At 39.7% G+C, this 24133-nt stretch overlaps 1 protein-coding gene across 5 annotated transcripts in view; it reads right to left on the bottom strand.

Annotated features, from left to right (window-relative positions):
* Positions 1 to 24133, bottom strand: part of PALM2AKAP2 (PALM2 and AKAP2 fusion) — a 267455-nt gene that overhangs the window by 116813 nt on the left and 126509 nt on the right. The window contains exon 7 of one of the 5 annotated variants that reach the window (XM_058043271.1): positions 22596 to 23300. The exons of 3 other annotated variants lie outside the window; for them this stretch is intronic. In XM_058043271.1, the coding sequence (XP_057899254.1) occupies positions 22596 to 23300 (705 nt within the window). Of the gene's footprint in view, positions 1 to 14448; positions 23301 to 24133 lie in introns of those variants that run through there. One more of the 5 variants, XM_058043270.1, reaches the window with a different exon arrangement.

Genomic DNA, 24133 nt, shown 5'->3' with positions numbered 1-24133 from the left:
AATTCAAAATTAAAAATATTCCTGAGGCAATGAAAGCCTTTAAGCACTTGCATTCCAGAGTACATCAAAACACACTAAAGGCTGATGCTTCACTTTGGATAGCTATGCTTTGTTTCAAGTTTTTTGGAGTCACATTACTTTAGTTTCCAGCACCCGCATTGCCTGCTGGGGCAGAAGTCACGTGTAAGGCAGGCCATGATGTGCAAGGCTCCCCTGCCTCATGAGGCAGACCATCTGTGCAGGCTGCACAAAGTGGAAGCTGACGCATGAACAGTATTTGTAACTATGGAGTTTTTCCAGAGCTCGAGCCCTAAGCCTAACTGGGGACATTCTAAAGCTGTAATAAGCAAAACTCACGTCCCTTTAAAATGTAGATTTTGTAGCGTACTTGCATCTCTCTTTACCTGTCCTGTTTCTTTTGTTCTCTCCCTTTCGCCTTAGCATGAACACCAAATAGTGTTAATTGAGTAGAGTGTCTTCCTAAGAGAATTAGCTACCATCTTGAGGAAAAAAGCAGCACAGAGCCTGTACCAGGGTAGCAATAATCATTTTGTGCAGCTCCCATCTTGACAATAAACCCATAATAGCAGTGGAATAGAGCATGAAGAAGGCATAAAATTACATCAGGGTTTCAATTACCTTTTGTGTTACCTGTAACTCAAATACTTATTGCTTCAGGGCTAGAGTTATTACTTACTTTTATAAGATTTTAAAATAACACCTTAAAGAGGCAGCCTGCCCTCTAGACAGAGATTCTAGCTCTGAAAACAAAGAGCAGAAAGTTTCAGGTTTCAGGGTAAGCCCCCAAATGTCAGGCTGCTTATTTAACCATTCCTGATGAAATATAGCGAGTTACATTTCTTGTGAGATTTTTAGAAATTAGAAGTGTATTAGAAAGCCTCTTTTTGAAAGAACCACTGTACTTTAATATCAAGCCTTGCATGGAACATGATATTGTGCAGCATAATGAAAAAAGAAGAGATATGGCCTTTGGTGATTTTGGGTTTCATTTGTTCGTTGTTTTTTCTCTTTTTTATTTTCTCTCCTCTTTAAATGACAATGAAATTACTTGGTCCTCAGCAGCTCTTAATTTGTGAATAGTTCAGCCTGAGTTTAAAGCAAGTTTGTTACTGACTGCCTCTTCCTTTATTCAGGCTATTCAAATAGTCTCTTTACAATGTGTACCAAGTAACAGATAAAAATAACCATCATGCTTAATTTCTTTTAACAGTACAGGTATGTTGCTTGTATTTTCCACATTTATTTTCTGAGAACAGCATGAGTAAAAGGGAGTTTCTAAGAACACAAGAAATGCCCTACTGGACTGGAAAAATTGGTTTTGACAGCAGCAGGAAGAAGCTTCACATAGGGAGAAGCCCTGTACCGGTCTGTATCCCCTGTACTTCCTCCAGCATCACAATCACTAGACCAGGGACGTCACTGTACATGTCTCTGCCTTGTCCATTGAATAAATTTTCTAAATCGATTATCCATTGGTTTGTTAACATGGAGACATTTGTCTGTCTGGGATTTTTGTTGTTGTTGCTCTTGTTTGCTTGTTTTGTTTGTTTTTCTTCTGCATAACACCCTCATCATCTACACAGTGTGTGAGCTACCATGATTAGTGCTGCCAGTTGAGAAACCTCTAAGGAGAACAGACAGTGAACCCAAGACCTGAACTGTTATAAATTATGGTTTGTTAAACAGATTAGTTATTTTAAATGTCTAAGATATGACAGTGAAAAGATTGAATGCTCAGGAATTTTTAATTCACAGTCTGAATTTCAGATCACCTTAAAAGAAGCTCTCATAGTATCTAGAGACAGAGGCAGTCAAAGTAGTCATAACTTTCAGGAATTTTAGCCTCTAGCAGTGTTTGTTACAGAGAAAGGATCAGCAGGATAGGTTCACACTCAATAAGGACACACTATTTAATCAGGAATTAGGTTAGCAAAGGAAGACAGATGGCAAGAGCAGACAAGACAGTTTGAGACCTAAGGCCTAATTCAGATTTGACACAGCTAAGCTGAATGGCCATTGAAGTCAGTGAGATGTTTGCATATTTGTATCAGGGCTGAATTTGCTTTCCTGTGTTTTGCAGAAGGAGGTGAATAGTTGACTTCAAATAGATGTTTGAGGGTTTTTTTTTTGTTTTGTTTTGGTTTTTTTTTTTTTTTTTTTTTTTTTTTTTTAGCTGGGATTATCATATGAATATTTTGGTGCTATCCCAAAGCTTACACTTTAAAAACCCAGTAGATTTAATGAGCAGAATGAGCAGAGATGTTTCCTGCATAATAAAAATGTAATTGAAAAACAGTGCCTGGCCTAAGGCTTTGTATATATATGTAATAGAAATGAACAGATGGAGGCACAAGCAGAGGCTTGTTCTGTGCAACCTAAGTTGAATGGGACTATGAATTCTTGTTCCCTCACTCTGGGGTTGGTCTCTTTTTGAGTTTCTATAAAGGTTGCTGCAGGGTACCCAACTCTTCTTAGAGTTAGAATGGGAAGTATATTCATTGTGTAAGTGAATACTTGGAGAAAGAGCACTGGAAGCTAGCGGTTCACTATTTCTGCATTTTGTTCTGTCTAGGCGCCTTTTGGCTTCTGTCTAGCATTGGGTAATCTGAGAAACAATGCTGAGAGACTAACGGGTTAACACATAGTCTCCCTTTGTCTTCTCCTTTTCAATGAACCAGTACCAATAGCTTCTGGTTTATAATATTTTATTTTATTTTGGCTATAAAATTAAAAGATATATCCTATCCTGTATCCCATCCTAGTAAAATGGGATATTATTTTGCATTTGCTGCTATGTAATTACATCTGTCTACTATGGTTTAAGGCATATTGATTGCCACACCTCCTTTTGTTCAGGGTGCTCCCATTAAAAATCAGTGATTAGGAAAATCCTTACTGGAAAATTGTACATTAATTGAGACTGAGAGACCAGAATATTGCAGAAGTTGGAAAAAGCAAAGCAAAAGAGAAAGGAAGACAAGACATTTGTGTTCTCGTGGAGATATTTTTCTGCCCTCTAAAAACATTGTCAGAACACTGGTTATGCAAGGAAGCAGTAAAAGAGGCATCCATGATGGGAGCAGTCATGCTTCTCCTGTGTAAAGCCATGGCATTTCCTGTACCAGTGCATCGACATAAAGCAAGGACAGGTCATCTTTCCTTGGCTTTAGCACACCCTGAAAACAGCCTGGTCTAAAACACAACAAGTACTGCCTCTGTAGCAAACAGCTCTCAGTGCCAGTGGTGCACACCTGAAGGGCAGAAGAAGCTTCCCTCATGGTGGTTGCTAGTGTGTTGTACACAGAACTTTTGCTGATGGGATACATCGGTAATAATTGTACATACAGGAGGTATGGGGGCTGTAATCATTCCCACCTTGGGCACTGAAGCGCCCTGAAGGGTTTTTTGAGAGGGCTCCTCGCTGCTGTGAAACAGAGTTACCTGTCTGGTAGCTCTTCAGTTTATGACTTGTCCTGTGCAGGTTAAATGTACAGGCATAGTAACTGTGAAGAAGCATACTGGCATCAGAAAGCTCTTTTTTCTAAGGAAATGGCTGAGCTACCACATTGTAGGCAGTCACTTCATTGTCTCCTGTCTTAGTTCCTCATTTTTCATATAATAAGAATAGCACTTCTCTGCTGTGATATAATGCTGATTTTTTAAAATACACATTAAGTGCCAAAATATAGCTTATAGCATCTTTTTCACTTCAATTGCTAAAGACCATTTCCATTCAATTTTTCACCTACTGCCTGGACATAATAAAAGATATTCCACAAATACTTAGGATGCTTGGTACTTCAGTAAAGTCCAGTGTACCAGGTAAGTTGCACAAGGCACACATGCTATTTCTATCACTTTGCAAGATTCTATCACTTTGCTGTTAGCATAATCATGTTGCCATTAAATTAGTTATGATTCTTGAGGGGGGCCTAACTTTACATTATGTCAGCTGCCAAGCCAAGGCTCACGTGTATAACCACATTGGATTTATCACTTGATCTGAAAACAAAAAGTATAGTCTGACAGAAATACACATTATTTCAAAAATGTGGTAATTTTCATGATAGTAATAGTTTTTGATTAAACAATTTCTGGGAACAGTTCTGGTATTTTTATTTACCATATAACCCCACGAGTTCACTTATACCAGCAGCTCCACTCTGATGTATAATACATCACCCTGTCATTCCTCACCCATTTTGCTAGATGTTAATCTAGTTTAACTTAAAATCTATAAACCTTTCAGTTCAGACTACATTGACCTCTATCTTGCCATACATTAACTCACAATACTGTATAAACGACAGTTTTGATTCAGGTAGAAATCGAAAATAGGAACTGTAAAAGAAGAACTAATTGAGCTGAACCACATAGCCTTGCTGGTAATAGGAACTAATCCAAATGTCAATGTAAGTTTTCTTTGGATGATTTGTATTTCAAAAACTTTGGAGTTTAAGCTTGCTAATATCAAAGCTAGGTATGCACAGTGGGCTGTGCAAACTCTTGAAGGTGAGTCAAGGAGTCACACAGGCTAAAATATATGTAGGCAGAGTTTAAAGATGTAAACAAATACCAAGTAATCCTTTCTGCATAACTTCAGTATGCTGTCCCTCATGGGTCAGCTGGAAGTTCTTTCTTTTAATATGTCTTTCATAAATATTTGCTATCCAGACTGAAGTCTTACATCTCTTTACTAAGGGAAATGGATGGGATTGATTACAGTGACAGTAATAACAGAATTATAAATATTGGGGAGCTTTACAATATATTCAGGACTTTCTGGCAACAGAATAGATTTTTCCTTTAAACTTAACTTCATGGAAAGCTGGTATTTTTAATATTAATATATTGATTTAAATTTATGGCTTATTGAAAGTAGTACATCTTTTCACGTAAATTTTTTAGGATCCAGGCCTGCAAAGATTTACACAGAGAGATTCATTGTGTATTCTGGTCCCAGGAAATCAGAAACAACACTCCCTTTGATTGCAGTGGGGCCAGGACTCCAGCTGTTGCTTTCAGAGCAGGCAGTATTGTACAGCTGAAGGTTTACCAGATTTTGTAAACTGTAGGGTGTGAGCCCAGTTTTTTGACATAAGACATCAGAAGTTTTTCACCATTGCCCTGTTCTTGCCACATTCTAGGATACTTGTGCCCAGCTAAGCACTTGTCTGTCTTTGACTCCTACTTCAAGAGTCAGAGTGGGAATATATATTGAACTACAAACAACTCAATCTTCTGACCACCTGCTAGGGAGTACTGATGCCACTTTTCTTCAATAGAGAGGGAATCCCATTATATTGCCAACAAAAAAAAAGTGAGTCCTGTCTCAGTCAACTGGAGATTTGATAAAATTGAAAAAGCCAAGGGCAAATACTAACAAAAGGATACACTGTTTAGAATTAATACCAAATATTTTTTCATAAACTTAAGCCAATATTTGTTGTGTCAGGGGATGTTTTCAGCACATACATGAACACACACACGCACCCACACCCACCCCATTCATTTCTGCAGGTATAAAACTGGTCTTGGTCAAGCTCAGCCCAGTTGAGTCCAGCACAAAGCAAATGTAATCTTTGAGACTGACTAAACCCTTCAAGACAGAACTTACAAGGGCCGCTACAGCAACCATTCTCCACAGACAACTTATTTTTAAATCTAAATATCAGATAAGAGGGAAGTTAATGTCTGGAGGCCTGAATGTGCTCATCTTTTTTGGCTGAAGCTGATCTTTCAGGTCTGAGAATTTGTCAAGGTTGAGGTTGGATTGTCTTTGAGGTTAATGTTATGGAGGCAATTCAGATTTGTCTTCAGGTCTGGTATGGTCTGATGCGGATATAAAGCTCTTTACATCACATCTCTGCACAAATGACATTAATGGATGAACACCAAACCACAGGTGCTGGCTCATTCATTTTCTGGGAAAGCCTGGACCTACCTTCATTTCTAAATCATATGGTTGTCTGTCACCCTTGTGCAAAACCTGTACTTTGCCTAGCCCTGAAGTTTGCCTAGCTCCTGATCTTTGTAGGCTATGATCCTCTCTGTTCTGAATTACAGGGACAGCAGACTCATGTTTGGATTGTGGTAGTTCTGACTTGGAACTCTTGTAGTGGGCTGCAGCAAACCTCAAAAAACTAACAAAACTGAGCTTTTCTGTGTGCTCCCCAAGTTTACTTTTGCCTGTTGAGTTTTTATTTATTGTAGACTAGGTGACATGTTGGTTGCTTCCAGACACTGACTTGTAACTGGTATGAAGACTCCCTGGTGGACCAGCTAAGCAGGCTGGAGCCTAAACCCCATGTTCAGCATGAGTGCTGTGAAGAACTGATACTTCATCCACTTGCAATTTGTTGTCTGCCTGGTGCTTCTCTATATCTCCTCAGACTGGGAAAACCTGCAAGTATTCATCTTGTTCTCTTCTCATAGGACTCCCTTGCACCAGAAGTCACTTTTCTCCTTGATTCAATTCCCTTCAACTCAGATGAGCTGGGAGATCTGCGACTCTTGCCCAGCTAAGCACTTGTCTATCTTTCACTCCTACTTCAAGAGTCAGAGTGGGAATATATATTGAACTACAAAAAAATCGCTCTTCTGGCCACCTGCTTGGGAGTACTGATGCCACTTTGCTTCAACAGAGAGGGAATCCCATTCCCTGACTGTGCCATGGGCAATTTTCCAATCTATCCTCTTCACACACAAGGGCACTGAATTAGCTTGCACTAATATTGACACTTAAAAAACACCATGTGATTATATGGACAGAGTGCCACTTTACCAAAACACACAGATTTTATTCAAGAGAAGATTTATTTTTAAGGACAAAATTAACTGAATGGAACCAGCAACTCTGTCTTGGTGACTCTGTTATAATTAGTATTAATTATTTGTACTGAAACAGAGAGAAGCCACCAAAACTGCTGCACAACCTGATGGAGATAGTCCCTATAATCACTAATTAGTGCTCACATTGCTGTCTTTAGATGAATAGTGTCTCCACCTGAAAAATTAGACAGCAGATAGGCTGAGGTAGAGAGCTCAGGTGACTTGAGTAAGGAATGCAGAGACTATGTCTTCGAGCAGTGACCAGATTTGCAGAGCTTCTGGCTTCAAGGTTGGCACCTTATTGCTTCCCAGTTCTGGGACCTCTCTGAAGGGCTAGAGGGTCTACAAGACATTTTTTCACTAAGATCTTTCACTAAGATTCTTCTGACATATTATATTCTTGCTTCAACCTTCACTACCTGTTTTGAGTTTTGCTTACTTTATGTAGTGGAAGTGAGAAAGGGAAGATTTGTTTTGGGATCAGACGTTATATCTAGATGTAATTCCTACAATCATCAGTATTGTCTAAGGGTTTCAAGATGCACATGACACTGGAAGATTTGTGTACAGGGGATGATGAGTCAAGAAAAGCAATCACTCCCCATCTTTGTTCTTGGAAAAAAACTTCTGGAGAAAAGTTTCTTCACAAACTTTAGCATCTGTCAAACAGGTGTGCTAGTCTTTATATACGTGACAATACATGTTAGACTGGAGTCTTCCTCTCTGACAGCAGCATCAAACTGAGTCTGTGCTTCAGAGACATCCACGTAGTGCATCAGTGCTCAAATGAGTGCTGCGCAAATATGCAGGCAGCTGAGGGGAAAAAGGCAGAAGTCAGGAGGGAAGGGAAAATCAGAGAGCTGGCCACAGTCAGCAGGAAAATGAGCAACGTCCAGTACTGACAATATACAGCTGTGGGTCTCTTGCCCATAGCTAGCTTCCTTATTAGACACACTTGACTTGAAATTGTAATGTCAGCCCTGCAGGCTTCACGTAGAAGTGCTGTGCTGGCTGAAGTCAAGGGAATTTTCCCTTTGACTCTGAACAGCAAAGTTTCTGGGAAAAAAATAGAGCTCTAAAAGAACAAGATCACATAGACTTCACTAATAATAATTAAAATCACTAATAATAATTTTGGATAAAAAAATTTGAAGGGAATGTCCTAGTAATGTCATAGCAATACTTTTACTCCATTTGAGATACTATGATTCTTTCTTTTTTCCTTCAAATTGTGTTTTTTTAAACAGCTGGTCAATTAAGAAAGTTTCAACTTTGGGATCAGCCTGGTAGAATCCCCTTTTAATCTACTTTTATTTGTTAGTTTTCACCACTGAAATGAAACAGCATTATTTATTCTGCTCCTATGCTGACAGTGTTCTCAGAGTCCTTAAAACAGAACACCACATAACAAGTTTCTGCCTCCTTTTGTTGTCTGCTCAGCACCATCTCTACTGCCCATTCTTTGTGGGTGCCATATGTGGTGGGCTTCCACGCCCATTAGCAGTGGAGAATCAAGAAGATATTTCTGCAGAATAGAGGTCTTAGAAGAAAAGGGGGTTAGTTACACAGGAGGCAAGACCTTCATCACTGCAGGCTGAGACAGATCAGTTCATTTAAGGCACTTAACTGCATTCCATAGAGCAGTTTGGATGGGAAAGCTGAGGGGGAAAAGGTTGTTCAGTTAAAGGTTATTTAGTTCCAACTCTTCTGCCATGGGCAGGGGAGACCCCAGCTGGTTTCTCAAAGCCCCATCCAGCCTTGCTTGGAAAACTGATTGGGACTGGGCATCCACAACTTCTCTCCAGGTAAGCTGTTCCAGTGCCTCACCACACTCACAGTAAAGAATTTCTTCTAGTATATCTAACCTATATTTCCTCTCTTTCAACTTGAACCTATTTCATAATTATCTTGCTCTCCTGCCTGGCACTATTCAACAATCCTGTTCTCCAAAAAAGGTGATTCCTTTACAGGATGGCTCATATCTACTGTCGTTTCCAGTTATCTGGGTTTTTGTACGAAGTCTCTAATGAAATGAGGTGGTACAAGCAGATCCATGGAAATAAGTTTGGCTACCCTTGTAATTAAATTCATGTACATGGCTAGTTCTTTTCTGTTATGACAAAAAGCATTTGTGGGGATTCAAATACTAGCAGAAAGGTTAAATTTTTCTCAAACATATCTTCTACAGGTCTATTCTCTAAAAGTAGTTTATTTATTTCCTACTGGACATTTTTTTTCTTACCTATTTGAACAACATGGCTTTCAGCAACCTGTATCACGGTAACATACTAACCTGACTGCTTACTATTGAAAAAGCTTATTAGCTTTTCTATAAACTCTTCTGGCCAAACTTTTCTTAACATAATTGTACATAATTGAAAATGACTAAACACTTAAGATGAAAATTAAGGCTGTCACTTGGGCAGTGAGTCATGTGCTTTTATAGTGGGTAATATTGGAGCACACCAGGAGCTCCAGGCAGTGTAACTGCAGGGTCGGCCCTGCTTTGCTGCTGTAAAGAGATTTGCTTTTTGAAATTCTGCATGCAGCAGAGCCCTTTGTGAAAACATCAGGATTTTGTGCCACTTATTTTCTTTATAAGGAATACCAGTTTCTTCTCAGGTGCTGATGATGACAGGTAGTGCACTTCTTCAGAGTAAGCTGGGAATGCAATCAAAGTCTGTGTTCCCCTCCTTGAATTTTGCTTTCTGGGACTAGTTATTTATCTTTCAATCTCTCTGGCAGTCAGGAACCTAGCTTTAAAAATATTATTGCACCAGAGAGGGTTTTCCAAACTAATTTCAATACTTCCTTTATTTCTAGTGCTTTGTGACAAAAGTCTGCTTTGACTCCCCACATAAGCCCTTTGAGTTCACTGGCTGGGCTTGGGGTAAGGTTCTGACCCAGAAATCACATGTGGGCTTTCTTTTAAGGGACTTGTTGGCCCTGCTGCTTGTATTTGAAACTGTTAAATTGTGAAAGCTGTCCTTTGACATCAAACTGAATTTAATTCCTTTTAGTCTACGGATTAGAGGAGGACTCTTTTTGGTGCTGAATGAGAGAAAAATAACTAGTTTCCTTTTATTTTCACTGTCAATCGCAACTTTGAAATACTCTGAATATTGTTTAGAGCTTTAAGCCCCAATGTTTCCTCTGCTGGACTTGTAATGTGTGAAGAAAATGGAGACAGGCAGCCTCCATGACAGGTCCTGGATTTGTTCATATTTAGAAAATGTTTGGCACATTGTGAAGACACATCAATAAATTAATCTCAGTATTTCTAGCTCTGTGAACTCAAAATCCTGATGTATAAAATCAGTGAAGAAAAGAAAAAATGTATAATATTTCAATAGCTTATCCATTTGTTGTAATCTCATTTCCTCATTGTATTCAAGAGTGCTTAAGAATACTGTCTGTGGTCTCATAAATGCCACAGAAAAAGGCTCAGAAAATAGAGTACCACAGATCTGCAGTACATGCAGCTAGAGCAAATATTTTCCAGTTTTCATCCTTAGCTAAGAATCCCAGGAAATATTGTTTCCTTTTTTTGTGTGTGGGGGGGTTTTCTTGGTTTTTGTTTTGTTGTTGTTGTTTGTTGTTGTTTTGGTTTTTTTTTTTTTTTTTGTGGTTTTGTTTTGTTTTGTTTTTTAAATTGTAGCAAAGACTGACCTCAAATTGTTTGACTCCATGACCTGGAGATTCAAAAAAGACCCCAAAAAGCACTAGAATTTCAGCATAAGTTGTGGAAGCAAAACCAGAAATTACTTCTCTCCTGTAAAGTTAAGGGCTGTTTTTATCCCAGGGTGGTATCTATCTTAGTTAACTCTCCCAATTGACTAACCCCTTGGTGACCTCCAGCTTCTGTAAAAAAAAAGCAGACTGAAATAGCGGCAGTGGAGAATTTCCAGATGTCAGCTCTGTTCTCAGTGTGCAACTGCATGTGGTATTTAACAGATTCACCACTTTACTCCATCTCACCAGTAACTCAGCCATAAACAATATAAAATTGCCTAAGCAGGTCTACAGAAGGAAGTACCCCACTTTTGTTTATAAACCCTTATTTCTGTAGCAATAAAGATGTTTATGACTTAGCATAGCATGTTAAGAAGAAACACTATTTTACAAAGTAACAAAAACTGAGCAGCAACAATCTACTTTAAAAATTGCCAGGGCTAAGTAATCTCATTTGCTTTAAAATAAACGATATGTCTACCACCCTCCAGTGAAACATAATGATCAAAACCTGATGGTACTTTCATTTTAAGCCACAGAATGCCCACAAACCACAATGAAATGATGTCTAGAGGTAAGCACTGCACAGTTATTTTAGCACAGGGTTACGCTCAAGTGAATAGATAACCTCTTTTAGAGCAGGGCTGAGTAGCTCGACCAACTCCCCCCTGCCCACAGGAGCTACCATATTGCTGCCATTGCTGGAGCAGACTCATCCATAGCCGGAGGGACTCTGTAGCCAGTGATGCATTACATACAGTGGAAATACTCAAAAAGGAAGCTGAACTGATTTGTCGTGTCTGAGAAAGTGACCCATTTTTGCATGCCTCCTTTTTTTCCTTCACCTATTCTTTTCCCTTTGTTTTCCTACCTACAAGCCACCAAATGTGCTACAGTTCTATCCTTTTTCTCGTAATTCATGACAAAACAAACATTCCCAGCAAATGCTTGACTGCTGTAATTGGCTGGGTTTGATTGCAATGCAGCCTATATTTTTCTGGTTTGGCAATGCTGTTATAAGCAGAACCACTCCAAAACTGTAGCAGTAAGAAGATATTTTATGTCGCTGTGTACTCACAACATGCCCCACATTCCTCCAGTCTTGTGACAGACACCAGCAGCCACATCACCACAGCTGCATAACGCAGGATAGTGCCAAATATCCTAAATTACAGATGTAAAATGTGAAAAACTTCAGGCTCACTGAGGATTTTAGGTACCTGCACTTCCCATCTAAATCAAGAGGATGATGTTGTCTCTACATACCTTTGTAGATCTGCAGATGAGAGACTTTGTGAGGTCATGCTGAACTGCTCAGAAGAGCAGCAATTGGAAATGATGTTTCCCAAGACCTGAGCCAGCATCTTTATTAGTGCCCAGTGTGTCCAGAGACCTTGCTTCCTTACACCAGGAAGAACTGCTGTGTATAAAAGACAGGGGCAAATTCTCTTCTTTCTGTGCCAACTAAGTTCCTAGGTTTATATGCCAGTGTCTACACACCAACACAACTCCTCCCTGCCTCATGTTTGGAGTGACCACACTCTCTCTCAGCCAGCTAATTTTTTCCTTAATTCTTATTTTGAGTTATGTTTGAAGAAGTGCTGTTGGCGCCCTCCTCCAAGTCTGATATAGCAAACTCTATTTCTATACAAGTATCTCTTTCATTGTGTCATCTGAGAAAGTGATTTGTGTCAACTAGACTCTTCTGACAATAAAGCAGGTAGTTTTTTCTACCATGGGTAAATGTGGAGGATGTTCTACACACCTGTGCAAAATGCTGTGGTTCTGCAAACTGCTTCAGAGACCAGCCTGGATTTCTCCTGAGCAGCTACATCACATTTATTTGTGATCGTGCATGGTGCAATGGACATCTGAGCAGCACATGAGAACTGCAAATGGAGGTCTTGGAACAGCAAAAGCTGTCACTAACTTCTTGTCCCTTTTTTATTATTCATTCTTACAGTTACCAGCCTTAAAGCTTTCTTCATGTAACCTTGAAAATATCATAGTGTGAAGTAAGAATTTTGCAGAGTTGGTATGATTTTTGAGGCATTAAGGGAAGGTTGTGAGGGTCTTGGAGGAGAGTAAGGGGATCTGAAAATGTACTATTCCATTTCCTTCCCCCCACCTACCCAATTACTGAAGCAGCTGGAGTGTTGAACTCTGAGAGTAAGCACCTATTTTCCTTCTGCTACCAGAGGGATACAGAGCTATTAAAATAAATGAAAAAGAAACAAAACCTGAGAGGCCTCCTACATGCTGAATATGCCCTTACTCTGTGAAGTCACTGACCTCCACAGAACTTCTCCAGACAAACTTCAGGGGAGTGCTGTGCTATCTGAACCAGCTGCTAAATATTTTATTAAAAATATCCCAATCACCCCCTTTTGTTTTTTCCTCAGAAATTTTAAAAGGGGACATGCATGGAAATACCTTGTTTTTGAAACCATAGTTACAGCAGCAATATTAAAATTGTCTAGTCTGTTTTTGGTATTTACTTGGATGACTCTGTTTTGTACAGCAGAGGAATTATCAGCTGAACATCTTCTCATGGCTATGGAATAAAGTGAGGTGGAATGAAAATAAGAGCATGTCACAGGCCATGGTATGCAGTAAGAGATGGAATATGTACCTGTTTTATCCAGGAGTTCAAGCACTAAGTTAGTTGCACATGATAATGCCCTTGCAATTCATGGTCTTCTCACAGACACTACTGCTAAGTCAAGTTCATGATCCCTCCTTTTGCCATGTTGAAACAAATTCTGAATTAGGAACGTATTTGCAAAATCAAAGAGATTGAAACAATCATAATAATTTCTCTCAGCAGAATTAATTCTTGTCCTTCAATGACAGAACCATGCCAGTTCTCCCAGCATTCACAGAGTCTTCTTGGACAGCCAAATTGACTTTCTGTCATTGAACACAAGTAGGAAAAAACCCCAATTTGAAGCCCCACCAACTGCAAAAGTTTCAGGACTAAATTATAAAGCAGAAATACAGGGCCATTTTCCCTTCTGATGCAAAAAAGTACCATATTGCAAAAGTGTGTGTGTGTGCGCGTGTGTGTGTGTGTGCATACACATTTTATCTGTATGGCTTCTGAGTGAAAGGAGCTGAGGGTGAGTACTTGTGTAGCAATGAGCAATTTGTGGTGCATTTTTTAAATGTCAGAGTTAAAGATGAATTTTTAAATTTCCAAGAAGTAAGCATGTGATACCTAGCTATGTTATCCACCCTATCATAGTTCAAACCTCAGGTAAACACACCATTTCAGGAGAAAAACAACTACTTGAGGGTTTTTTCTTCCCCCCCACCCCCCGCCTACAATTCAGATTATGGTGAGGTTCTTCCAGTCCTGATATAGAGAGGATGCTGTCTGTGATAAGCCCTGAAAGAAAATTGCACACTGTTTACTTTGTCAGTCCTTGAATAATTCAGTGTTCTTTTCTCACAAATTATATATGCTGTATGGAATACTTCCCTCACTCAGGAAATAAGTTTGCTCAGAACATACTGCCTTGCTAGCAAAACCCAATCTTTTTTTTTCTTCTGCAAATATGAAAATGTGCCATGTGATCCTAGGGCAACAGGGTCCACAATATGCTTGGCAATGTATAACAGGAGAAGAAAAGGAAAAAAGAAATGAGACAGTAACAGGTACGATTAGTTAATATGTATGAAGGATCTCATAAAAATAACAGCAGCAGGACACAGCAGTGGAGGAAAGGGGAAAAAAACCAACTGTGGTGTTAGTATTTTAATTCTTTTAGTGAGAGAGGCAGGTCCTGTGCAGTATGTCCTTGAGATCACAGCATAACTTGAGCAGCGGTAGGTAGAGAGAAACACAGTAAAAAGACACAGAAATAGGCGCAGTGAAAAGGCAGATTTATTTACTAGTAATACTGTACAGAGAAAAAAAAAGAGAAGCCACAGTTACAGCATGGCTGTTGCTGGCAGTGTTCTTGGTTTTTTTATTTTGGTTTTTTTTGTACTCATTTTTTTAATCTGAAGAAAAAAAACATAACAGTCAAAAAAGTACACTTCAGGTTACAAAGTACAGCAGCTATCCCCAGCAATTCTAATCCAGTGTTAGCACAGCAGTTTTTCCCCAACAAAATGGGATTTTATTTACATTAGCTCACAAAGAAAGTGGGAGACTAAAGCTTAAAAAAAATCTCAACCACAATCTACATTCACCATAAAAGCTGCATTTTACACAACATTTTCTTGAACCCCTAAAAAGAGTTGTTCTTTGCCTATGGAATGAACATAGTTGGGAGGGGCAGAAAACCTTCATAAATGTGTTCTTTGCATTTGTCCTGACCTTCTTGGTAGCTCCTTCTTGGCGATCTTTGCTGCAGTCAGATTCAATTGGCCAATGGAGAAGGAAAAACATTCAGATTGATTATTTCTCTTGCATGTGCCCCTAAGCAGTTCCTTGCGAAATAACAGGAATAACAGGTGCAATATTTGAGACCATCAACAGTAAAGCACCCTAATGATAAATACTGGCTGATCTTCATACATCCTGAAAGCTATTCCCTAACCTGCACAGTGCTAAGTATGTGTTACACTTCAAGTGTGTGCTTAAGGTTAGTGTAGCTCAAGCACCACGTTCAACTGGGACTTTATACGGTTGCACAAAACCTTCTTAATTTTGGAGTTTGCCTCTCTTTAACAGGCATGTTATCTTGGAGGAATACCAGTTGATTCTTGTCAGCTAATTTTACTGAGAATGCCTTTGCATGCTGGATCAGTCTGTGGGGAAGTTCACGTTTTGTCCAGGCTATTTTGCCCTGCTAAGAGCAAACTGACATGCGGTGGGGTGGATTGCCTTCTGCTGCTGTAAGATCTGCTTTCTAGATGCTGATATTTTATGTACCTGGACACATCTGGCTTGTATGAGTTCAAGGGGCATAGTATGTTCAAAAAGAATAGTAAGAGAGACAGCAGATTTACCTAAATAGTGAGATTTTAATGGAACTTGCTGTATGGGTAACCCACAGGACGCCAGATTTATAGAGAGGGAGAGTGCTCCTCTAATTTAAATATGTCTGAAGAGTCTAGGAAAATACAGGAAAATGTCCAAATAGTGAGGACAAGATACCATAATTTCTTAGAACTGACACCAGCAGGCCTAGGGTGAGTTTTATAAGTTCGGTGTCTCCTTTCTTCCCCCTCTTTTTTCTAGGAGACCACAGAAAGGGAAGCAGTTGGATGAAGAAAAAGGATCAGTTGAGCCATAGTGTCCAGAATGAGAACAAGCACAGAGACAGGGGACAGGCAGAGTCTGGGGCAGAGATGTGCAGAGAGAAAAATCTGGAAATAGAAAGTTACACTGCCTCTTTTCTGTCGTGTTTGTGTGGAGGTGTAAAGTTTACCCCTCTGTCCCCTGCATCTCCAGGCAGTGGGATTTAGAGAGTTCTTGGAGGGTGTTTGTCTCCTCAAACACAGTCAGCAAGGAGACCATGCTCTAAAACCCTCTGCAGAAAAGTGCACCAGTTTCACAACACCATTTAAAATTCTAATTAAACTAATAAGAAGACACAGTTAAAGCAGCATAAGCCTTGCCTGTAGCATATTGCTTAAGGACCAGACCCTATACACGTTTGTGCATGTGCTTAAATTTTACTTGTCTGGGTCATCCCATTGAAATGGACAACTTGGATGGTTGATTTTATGCTCATGGGCAAACCTTTAGATCTTACAGACCCTACAAATAGATATGCAAGGTCTAAATTTTGGTACAAGTCACTAACATATCAGTGCAAGTTAAAAAGGTATAAACATATCAAAACTGGTGAGCTTGAGTTACTTAGCTAATTCTAAAAAATTAATTAAGGGTTTTTTAAATTCAATTTCTGAAGTAGATTAATTCTTAGAACAAACCCCTAAAGCCACCTTTGAGAAGAATTTGGGAAACAATTGCAGGAAAGCTTTGAAATACAATAGCAGCGAAACCCCATAAAGTAAGAGAAGCTTTTGCAAACTGAAGGAAGGGGCTCGGAATTCTTCAAGTTTGCCCTTAAGAAAAGTAGCCTATTCTTAATCCACTGAACAGCCTAAGTGGAACCATCACAGATAAAAAGCTATAGATTTTGCAAGACTCTTTGAACCCACAAGGAAAAAGGCTCAATTTTATAATTGTTTAATTTTAAATACAAGTGGGAGATTTTAAAGAACTTCATGCACCCTTGTCATTATTTACAAGTTAAGTTAATAGAAGTTTATATTACAAGTTGGATTTATATTCTTTGCACTAGGTGACAATCCATTTATATTCTAAACTGAATAAATTCAGTCATTTTATAGAATTTACTCTTTTACATACAAAAATTACAGTCTATAATTTTGTTGGATATTGTCATAGTCTGCAACTATTAAGCTCAGAAGTAAAGTTTACTCCTGCTGCTCAGAAGACTCAAGAAATACAATCTGAGCAAATCCCAAACTTTCCAACAGACAGTGAGAACTGGTTGCAACTTAGTGAGTTTAGAAAAAATAAAGAGTCCATGCCTCAGCATGTGGGAAAATCCTCTACTTCATCTAAAATATTTTGTTCAACTCTTTCCAGTGGCACCATCTCTTGCACTTTGATACCTAATGTCGGATAAAATATGATAAAACATGTGTTTCCCCTATTAGCCATACCACTCTGCTGAAAGTAGTTAGCTATTGTCTACTCTGTTGGCTTTCTAGGTACAGAAATTTGTCTAGTTATAGAAGGTGTAGGTCCACCTTTTTCTGTGAAACATGTTTAATTATTTAGCTGTGTCTGTAGCAGTTATATTGGATTCTACTCTTCTAAATTGACTCTTTAAAAAGTGTTGTCATCCTTCTTCCTGGAAAAAAATGTGGTTAAGTCTACAAAAGATCCCAAAAATTTGGGCATTGTCATAAATGTATGAAAAAGTTGAAAGGCTCAATGTCATGGGAAGGATGATATTCCAAAACTCAACACCCATCTAGGGTTTGTATCTCATTACAAAAATATTTATTCCTTAAAAAAATACACAAATGTAAAATACTACATTTTCTATTATATCCCCGCTTACTTTCCAAGTATGCCATTTGGATGTTTGACTAAATTAAAAGGTAGAACACCTTTTATTTCTCTAGCAACTCTCTATGCTATCTTTTTGCTCAGATTAGTTTGTGGAATCTTAATAATTTGAGTGTGAAGAATCAGTAGTGAACTTAGGTAAAATGGCAGGGGATGAACACATTGGCCATCAGGGAAGCCCCTCTGAATGTTTGCTCATGGATGGTAGCAATGCTGACTCAGGACTTGATCCCACTGGATGCTAAGCACCATTTTGCTTTGTATTTTTCTCAGTAGAGGTACAATGCTTGGAGTTGGCCTCTCTGCTTACACCACCTTGGGCAAACTCAGCAGTGTATAAAATCTGTATAGGTACATAAGGAACACCCAAACTATGCTCTGCATCGATCATTCATGCCCTGATCTTGCAGACTCCTACAATGTTCTTCCTGTGAGGAGTCCTGTTGACTGAAACAGGTCTACACACAGCAGAATTAGGCATGCACGTTTTTGTTTGCAAGACTGAAGTCTCATACTGCACTGGTAGAGGTACACTTCTCAGAGAAGGGCTTATGCACACCTCTCTTGCTGGGGATTGAAAGATAATGTTGTGTTTATACAGCTTTGGAATACAGCCTGCACTTTTTGGAAAAAAAAAAAAAGGAAATAAAAGATACAAAAAAGAAGAAGGAAACCCAAGAGTGCTAAGGCAAACTGTCAAATGGCACATCATACCTACTTTGTCATTCATTTAGATAACATCACAAAGGCAGACCAGAGGAGTTCTGTAAACATATACCATACAGTACATCAGCCACAAGAAATTAAAAAAAGAAAACAACCCTGTAATTCTTTTCTTTCTGTATTGATAATCTAGTAATTGAAAGAGATTGCCTAGCCACTAATCATAATGCTGTGGTTTTTGATTTGTATTTATTTTTTCTGTTTAAAAAAGAAAAAAAAAGAAGAAAGAATGGAAGTAAAATGCAGTGGTTTGCAAAAGAAATGGTCCCTGAATGCAAACAAGGGACGACATGGAGAGTGGGTTTATAGAAACTTAGAAAATACAAAATATAAAAAAGTTTCCTAGGTTACTTTTTTCCCAGTCTAGGAAAAAATACACTGAAAAGAGGTTTTTCTTTGTTTTTCTTACAAAAGTTAAGGCGAGCAGTTTGTTGTGGCAAAATGCTATTACTGAACCAGTGTCTGACTCTACTTTTTCATATCCCCTCATGCTGAAACTGAAAATATGCATGTGATGATATAAGTTAAACAGACAGGGATTTTGCTTAAAATAATATAAAAAAACCCATCCCACAATGATGCTTGCAAAAATCTCTCTCTGCTTGACCACAGAGCAGGCCGCTTTCCTTGTGCCTGATTGTGCATGGATTTTCACAGGCAGCCTCCTATTCAAGGGTAAGGGAAAAACCAACCCTTTCAAAGCCCAAACAATCCCTCGAAAACCAGTTTACATTCATCAGCCTGGTCTAATGCATCTGAATTCTCCTGTAACTTGGCTGCAGGCTAGTGGCCAGAAGGGACAAAGCAATGTCCAGGCATGGCTGCTGCCCTTGTGGAGGAGGATGATTGGCGTAAGTGTGTTTCAGCTAAGGCCCTGCGATTTCAGACCCATTAGCTCCTATTTCATGCTTTTCCTGACCTCAGATGGGAACTGCCTTTGACCTGTAAAGACCAACCCTATGCAGGTGAACCTTTAGCTTTCCTGGACCTACTGGGGCCTGTTAACCATGGAGTTAATGTGAACACATAAAAACGACTGGCCTTCCTAGGCACTCAATGTTAGCTACAAGTACTGAGCAGTAGGTATTTGTGAGGTTTAAGGTTTAAGGCTTGTGCTCTACTTCTAACCACTAAAGGGCCACTTCTGGACTTCTGGATGGTGTGCCACCATCTCCCCACTGTGCCGTGCCTCAGATGGTGCAGTGGTCTCAGACATGTTCTGGTCCCAGCATCAGCAAACATCTCCCAAAGCTGGCTGCTAAGGGAGTCATCCCCAAAATGCTGAGTTGGTGCTGAACCAGAAGGTCATCTGACAGGGGAGCACATGGCTCAAGAGATGCAGGGACAGAATGGGTCAGATTAGCATGATACCATAAATTTCCCAAGCAGGAGGTTTTGAAAAAAAATTTTCATATGAGGACAGGAGTAGAGGGGCAAAAAGATTAGGCTGTGAAGATATCATGAGGCCAGGATGGCTGTGAAGGTGGCATCACACCCAGAGGGGAAGAGGTGGTGAGCAACAAGATGACTGGCCAGGCCAGGAGGAGTTGGCTGGGAGATCTGTTTCCGAGTATTACTGGTGAGGTGACCAGGCCCCAGAGTGACAGAACCATTGCAAAGTGTGCCGGGCTCCCACATCATCCACAGGTACATGCAAGACAGAAAGGGCTTCACCCTTTGTGTTGCAGGGCTCCTAAACATGCCTGGGGACAGCCTCACCTGCCATATTGGGATCAAAACTTAGGGCCTTGTTTTAAGAAATGTTTAGAATTGCAAATGTTTAGCATTTCTGGGAAAAGAGAGTAAGGGAAAAAAACAAAACACCCAACCACCACCACCAACAACTAAAAAAAACCCTAAACCCCACAGAACTCAGCCAAAACCACACATAGGCTGCTAGTTTTTAACAGCCACCAGACCTTTTGTTGCAATATGAGGCTCTGTGGCCCTTCCACCCTGTGATTAAACTTAACCACCTAAGCCTGAGTCAAAGAATGATGTGCAGAGCTTCTCTGGGTGAGTTTGGTCCTTCTCCCAAACAAAAGCCCCCAGGGGAGGCAAAGGGAGCATGTGGAAGTTTATTCATTTCTGCCACTCCAGCTGATATGGAGGTCAGCAAAATTTCTGCAGGTGTCAAAGAGGTAAGACTGTCTTTCATTACACTTGCTTTTTTACTACTTGTTTGGGGTTTTTTTTGTCTGACAGTCACCTGGGCAGTGGTGAGAAGTTTCATTGACCAGTTCCATAATGACAGCTGAGTGGCCTAACATGGGAATTACCTTCTGCATTTTTGTATGTGTAGGTTTTCAGTGTGCCCCATAGTACCACCACTGAATAAGTGTCTTTTTTTACTGGCACAGAAAGAAAAGAGTACAGAGCAAGAACTGTGCTCAATCAGATGCTCTGGACTAACAATTAATGCAGTAAAAGCACCATCCAAGAAAGAAGAGAAATATCATAAGAACCACCTCAGACTGAAAAGAGGTTTTTGTTGTTTTCTTTTTTTTTTTTTTTTTCCTATTTTTTTCAGTTGCTGTTATTGATTTTTAAAGTCTGATAGTTTCAAAGACACTTCAAAATAATCTTCAGCACTTGTTCACACTATCAGAAAATATAAAACCTGATTTTTAATCTCATTCATGTAGTTATAATTCCAGAATAACTCCACTACAGTGAGGGAAGTTAAACTTAAGCCAAACTGGTGTGATACAAGAATCAGGTTCATAATAACTCACCATGAAAAAGCTAGCTGTTTTCTCATTTAGAAGAATCAAGGAACAAGAAAAAAAAGAAAGACCTATTGATTTTGGATGCCTTCACATTTTTACATTTTCATCTTTAGTTGTTTTTTAAGAGGCCTGATTTTCAGAGGTCAGATGAAGAAAAATGCACTGGAAATCAGGCATTTTAGTGACCCATGTTAGAAAATGAAGCATCCAAAACACCAGCAGTTTTTGAAAATATTAGTCCTGTGGCTACAGGATCTCCCAAAACAGCTGCTGTGACAAAACTCCAGTGGGCCTCCATGGGAGTTTTACCTGGACAAGCAGGGCAGCATTGGACCCAACTGCCTGTAATTATGTAGGTGCACTGGAGGTACATTCTGTGAGAAATTACACTTCTGTAAGAACTACAAAGGAAAACTCTGGCCCTGTCCCCATTTCCAGCGCTGAGAATTTTGCCACTGAATCCAGTAGGAACAGGGTCAGACTGTCAGAAAATGTCATATATTCTAGGGAAATAGAAAGCAGCATCCCTCTTCTACTGGAGTTCAGCAGGAAAATTTCATGTATAAACATTGGCAGAGTAACTGAAAGTGACTCTGATGAGTGAGTCCATTTCTGTTGGTGTGACAGCTGCATCTTTTTCATGTCAATTTCAACTGTAATTTGGGGAGATGAAGTGCATTTACAATACTGTAATCTGGAAGATTTATATAAGGCAGAATGATCATTCATACATTTTCTAGAAAGAATAATTAAGGTCCACTTCTGGTATCACCAATTAGCGGAAATGGTTAATGGGCTTTTCTGACACTGCAAACTAAACTTGAAAGTTACTAAAAAACAAAATGATGCAATTTTTTGGGAAAGGCTTGCCTGATTTTTAGCAAATCAAAACAGTAAAGTGATCTGAGCCTTCCCCAAGAAATAAAAAATATGATACATAAAATAATGTTTAATGTGATTTTTCTTAAAAAGGAGAAGTAACATTTTTTTAAGGCTCTCATATCTGGTGGCTGTGAAACTCAGACTCCCACAAAATCCTAGGAATCTGATCAAGCCTGCCAGATACTTAAAGAAAAAACATAAAAAGTGTTTTCATTATATATATAAAATATATATATAAAAATCAAATAAACATATGTTCCATTTCTCATTTATCTCTCACTCTGTAGTACTAAGGAAAAAACAAAACAAAACACAACACCATCACCAACAACACAAAGAAAAAGAGAAGCCAAAAGCCCCCAGCCCCCAGCCCCTCCCAAACACCAAATAGTATGCCTGATGGGAAAATAACCATGCGTTCCTCTTCTGGAAGAACTAGAAAGAAAAGCAACCCAACTGCAAGGCAATGGAGGCATTCACTTCCAGTTCACAGTATTGCAGTTAGAAGTACAGTGAGGTCTAGGTAAGTGATGGAGCAGGAGCTGCCTGGAGCAGGGAAGGAGGAGGTGTTCACATGACAATACAGCATTGACAGCGCTTTTTCTTTTGTGTACCTGGGGCAGCTTCCAAGGGCAGGCTCTCTTCCTTCCCCTCGGGAGAGGAGGGCTCTGTCGTGTCCGACAGGGGCCTGCCAGAGACCAGCTCTGCAGCGTTCCCATCCATGGTGGAAACATCAGTCACTGTCTTCTCACGCAGTGACTTCTCATCATCTTCATCGATCAGCACAAGCTCTGCCTTGATGGTCTCATCATAGCCCAGCACTTTCTTTGTCTCCTCTTCATCATCGATGTTCTGGTAGCCCATAAATATCATTGTCACCGGCTGATCTGCACTGGGCTCTGGGGTTTCGCCACCACAGGGTTTGTCTTGTGGCTGAGGGTTCACAGCACGTCCTTTGCTGGATTTGTGTACCATCTCTAGCTTTGCCTCCTTGAAGAGCATTTGCTCCTTCATATGGCTAAGGTTTCCATCGGCTACCACATTTTTGTCTGACACAGTCATTGTTTCATACCCTCCTTTTACACTTGATTGTCCAGCTTTTTGCATAAGTTCATCTACGTCCTTTGAGCTTAATTTATGTACTCCATTTTCTACCACTGTGCCACCAGAGTGAACCTCATAGACTACCTTGGAACCATCATCATAGACTTTGAATCCTCTTTGATGGGCCTCATCTGGGCCAACAGGTGAAGCAGAGACAATCTTGGTCTCTCCTGTCTGTTTGTCTTTCTCCACATTAATTTCCATGGTGCACAAAGCTTGAATGAAAACAAGAGAGGAAGTGCATGTTACAACAAAAAAAGCCAGTGAATGGTTAATTGCCAAACAGACAAAGAAAACTACGGTGCCCCTTTTCCCTGTCTCCTGCTTCTAAAGGGCTAAGCGATCTGCGTTAGAGGTGGGCTGCAACGCTGTGGACAGTGTTACACTATGGCTTTTTATGCAGGTGGAGGCTGGGCATATTTGTGGCAAACACGACCTTCTCTTCCCGCTCACATCACATGGAGCTGTCTTTGGTCAACTAGGAGCACCAAGAGGTTAGGTGTAATTTAGACAAGGGGAGGTGATAGCATGCAGGTTGCCCTCTAACTTTTCATTCTGAACCTGCCTCAAAATTCAGAGAGAACCCCTCTACTCTCTTTTCTGCCATCAAACTGCCAGTAAGTTGGTATCAAGTTGTGTTTGCTGCAACACCCAGGCCATTTAATTATCAATACTTGTCCTTGATTAACTCTGCAATTCGTAGCACTCAAAACATTTCAGAAGGGTGAAGAAATATTGTTTATCTCTGTTCTGCATGTGGGAAAACAAAATCACATGGGAATATGACAAGCTCTCCCACAGGTGTGTGGCAGGGCAGCTCTCTCAGCTTTCACACCAAGACAACAACTGTGACCTCTGCTTCCAGGTTAAGAGAATGTACAAAATACCCAAAGGTACTCCCTTGTTTATGTGAAATAAGCATCAAGCACCACTGCGAAAATTGAAAAAAAAGTAATAATGAACCGATTTTCAAAGAGTCATGAAACAACAGGTAAAAACATGTGTGAGGGCTGTTGCTTTGGAATAGCAAAGGTTTTGTGGCAGTTAA

Source organism: Melospiza georgiana, chromosome Z (assembly GCF_028018845.1).
Source record: "Melospiza georgiana isolate bMelGeo1 chromosome Z, bMelGeo1.pri, whole genome shotgun sequence".
Classification (NCBI taxonomy): domain Eukaryota; kingdom Metazoa; phylum Chordata; class Aves; order Passeriformes; family Passerellidae; genus Melospiza; species Melospiza georgiana.
The sequence above is the reverse complement of the archived record's forward strand: the minus strand, read 5'-3'. Positions and strand labels throughout refer to the sequence as shown.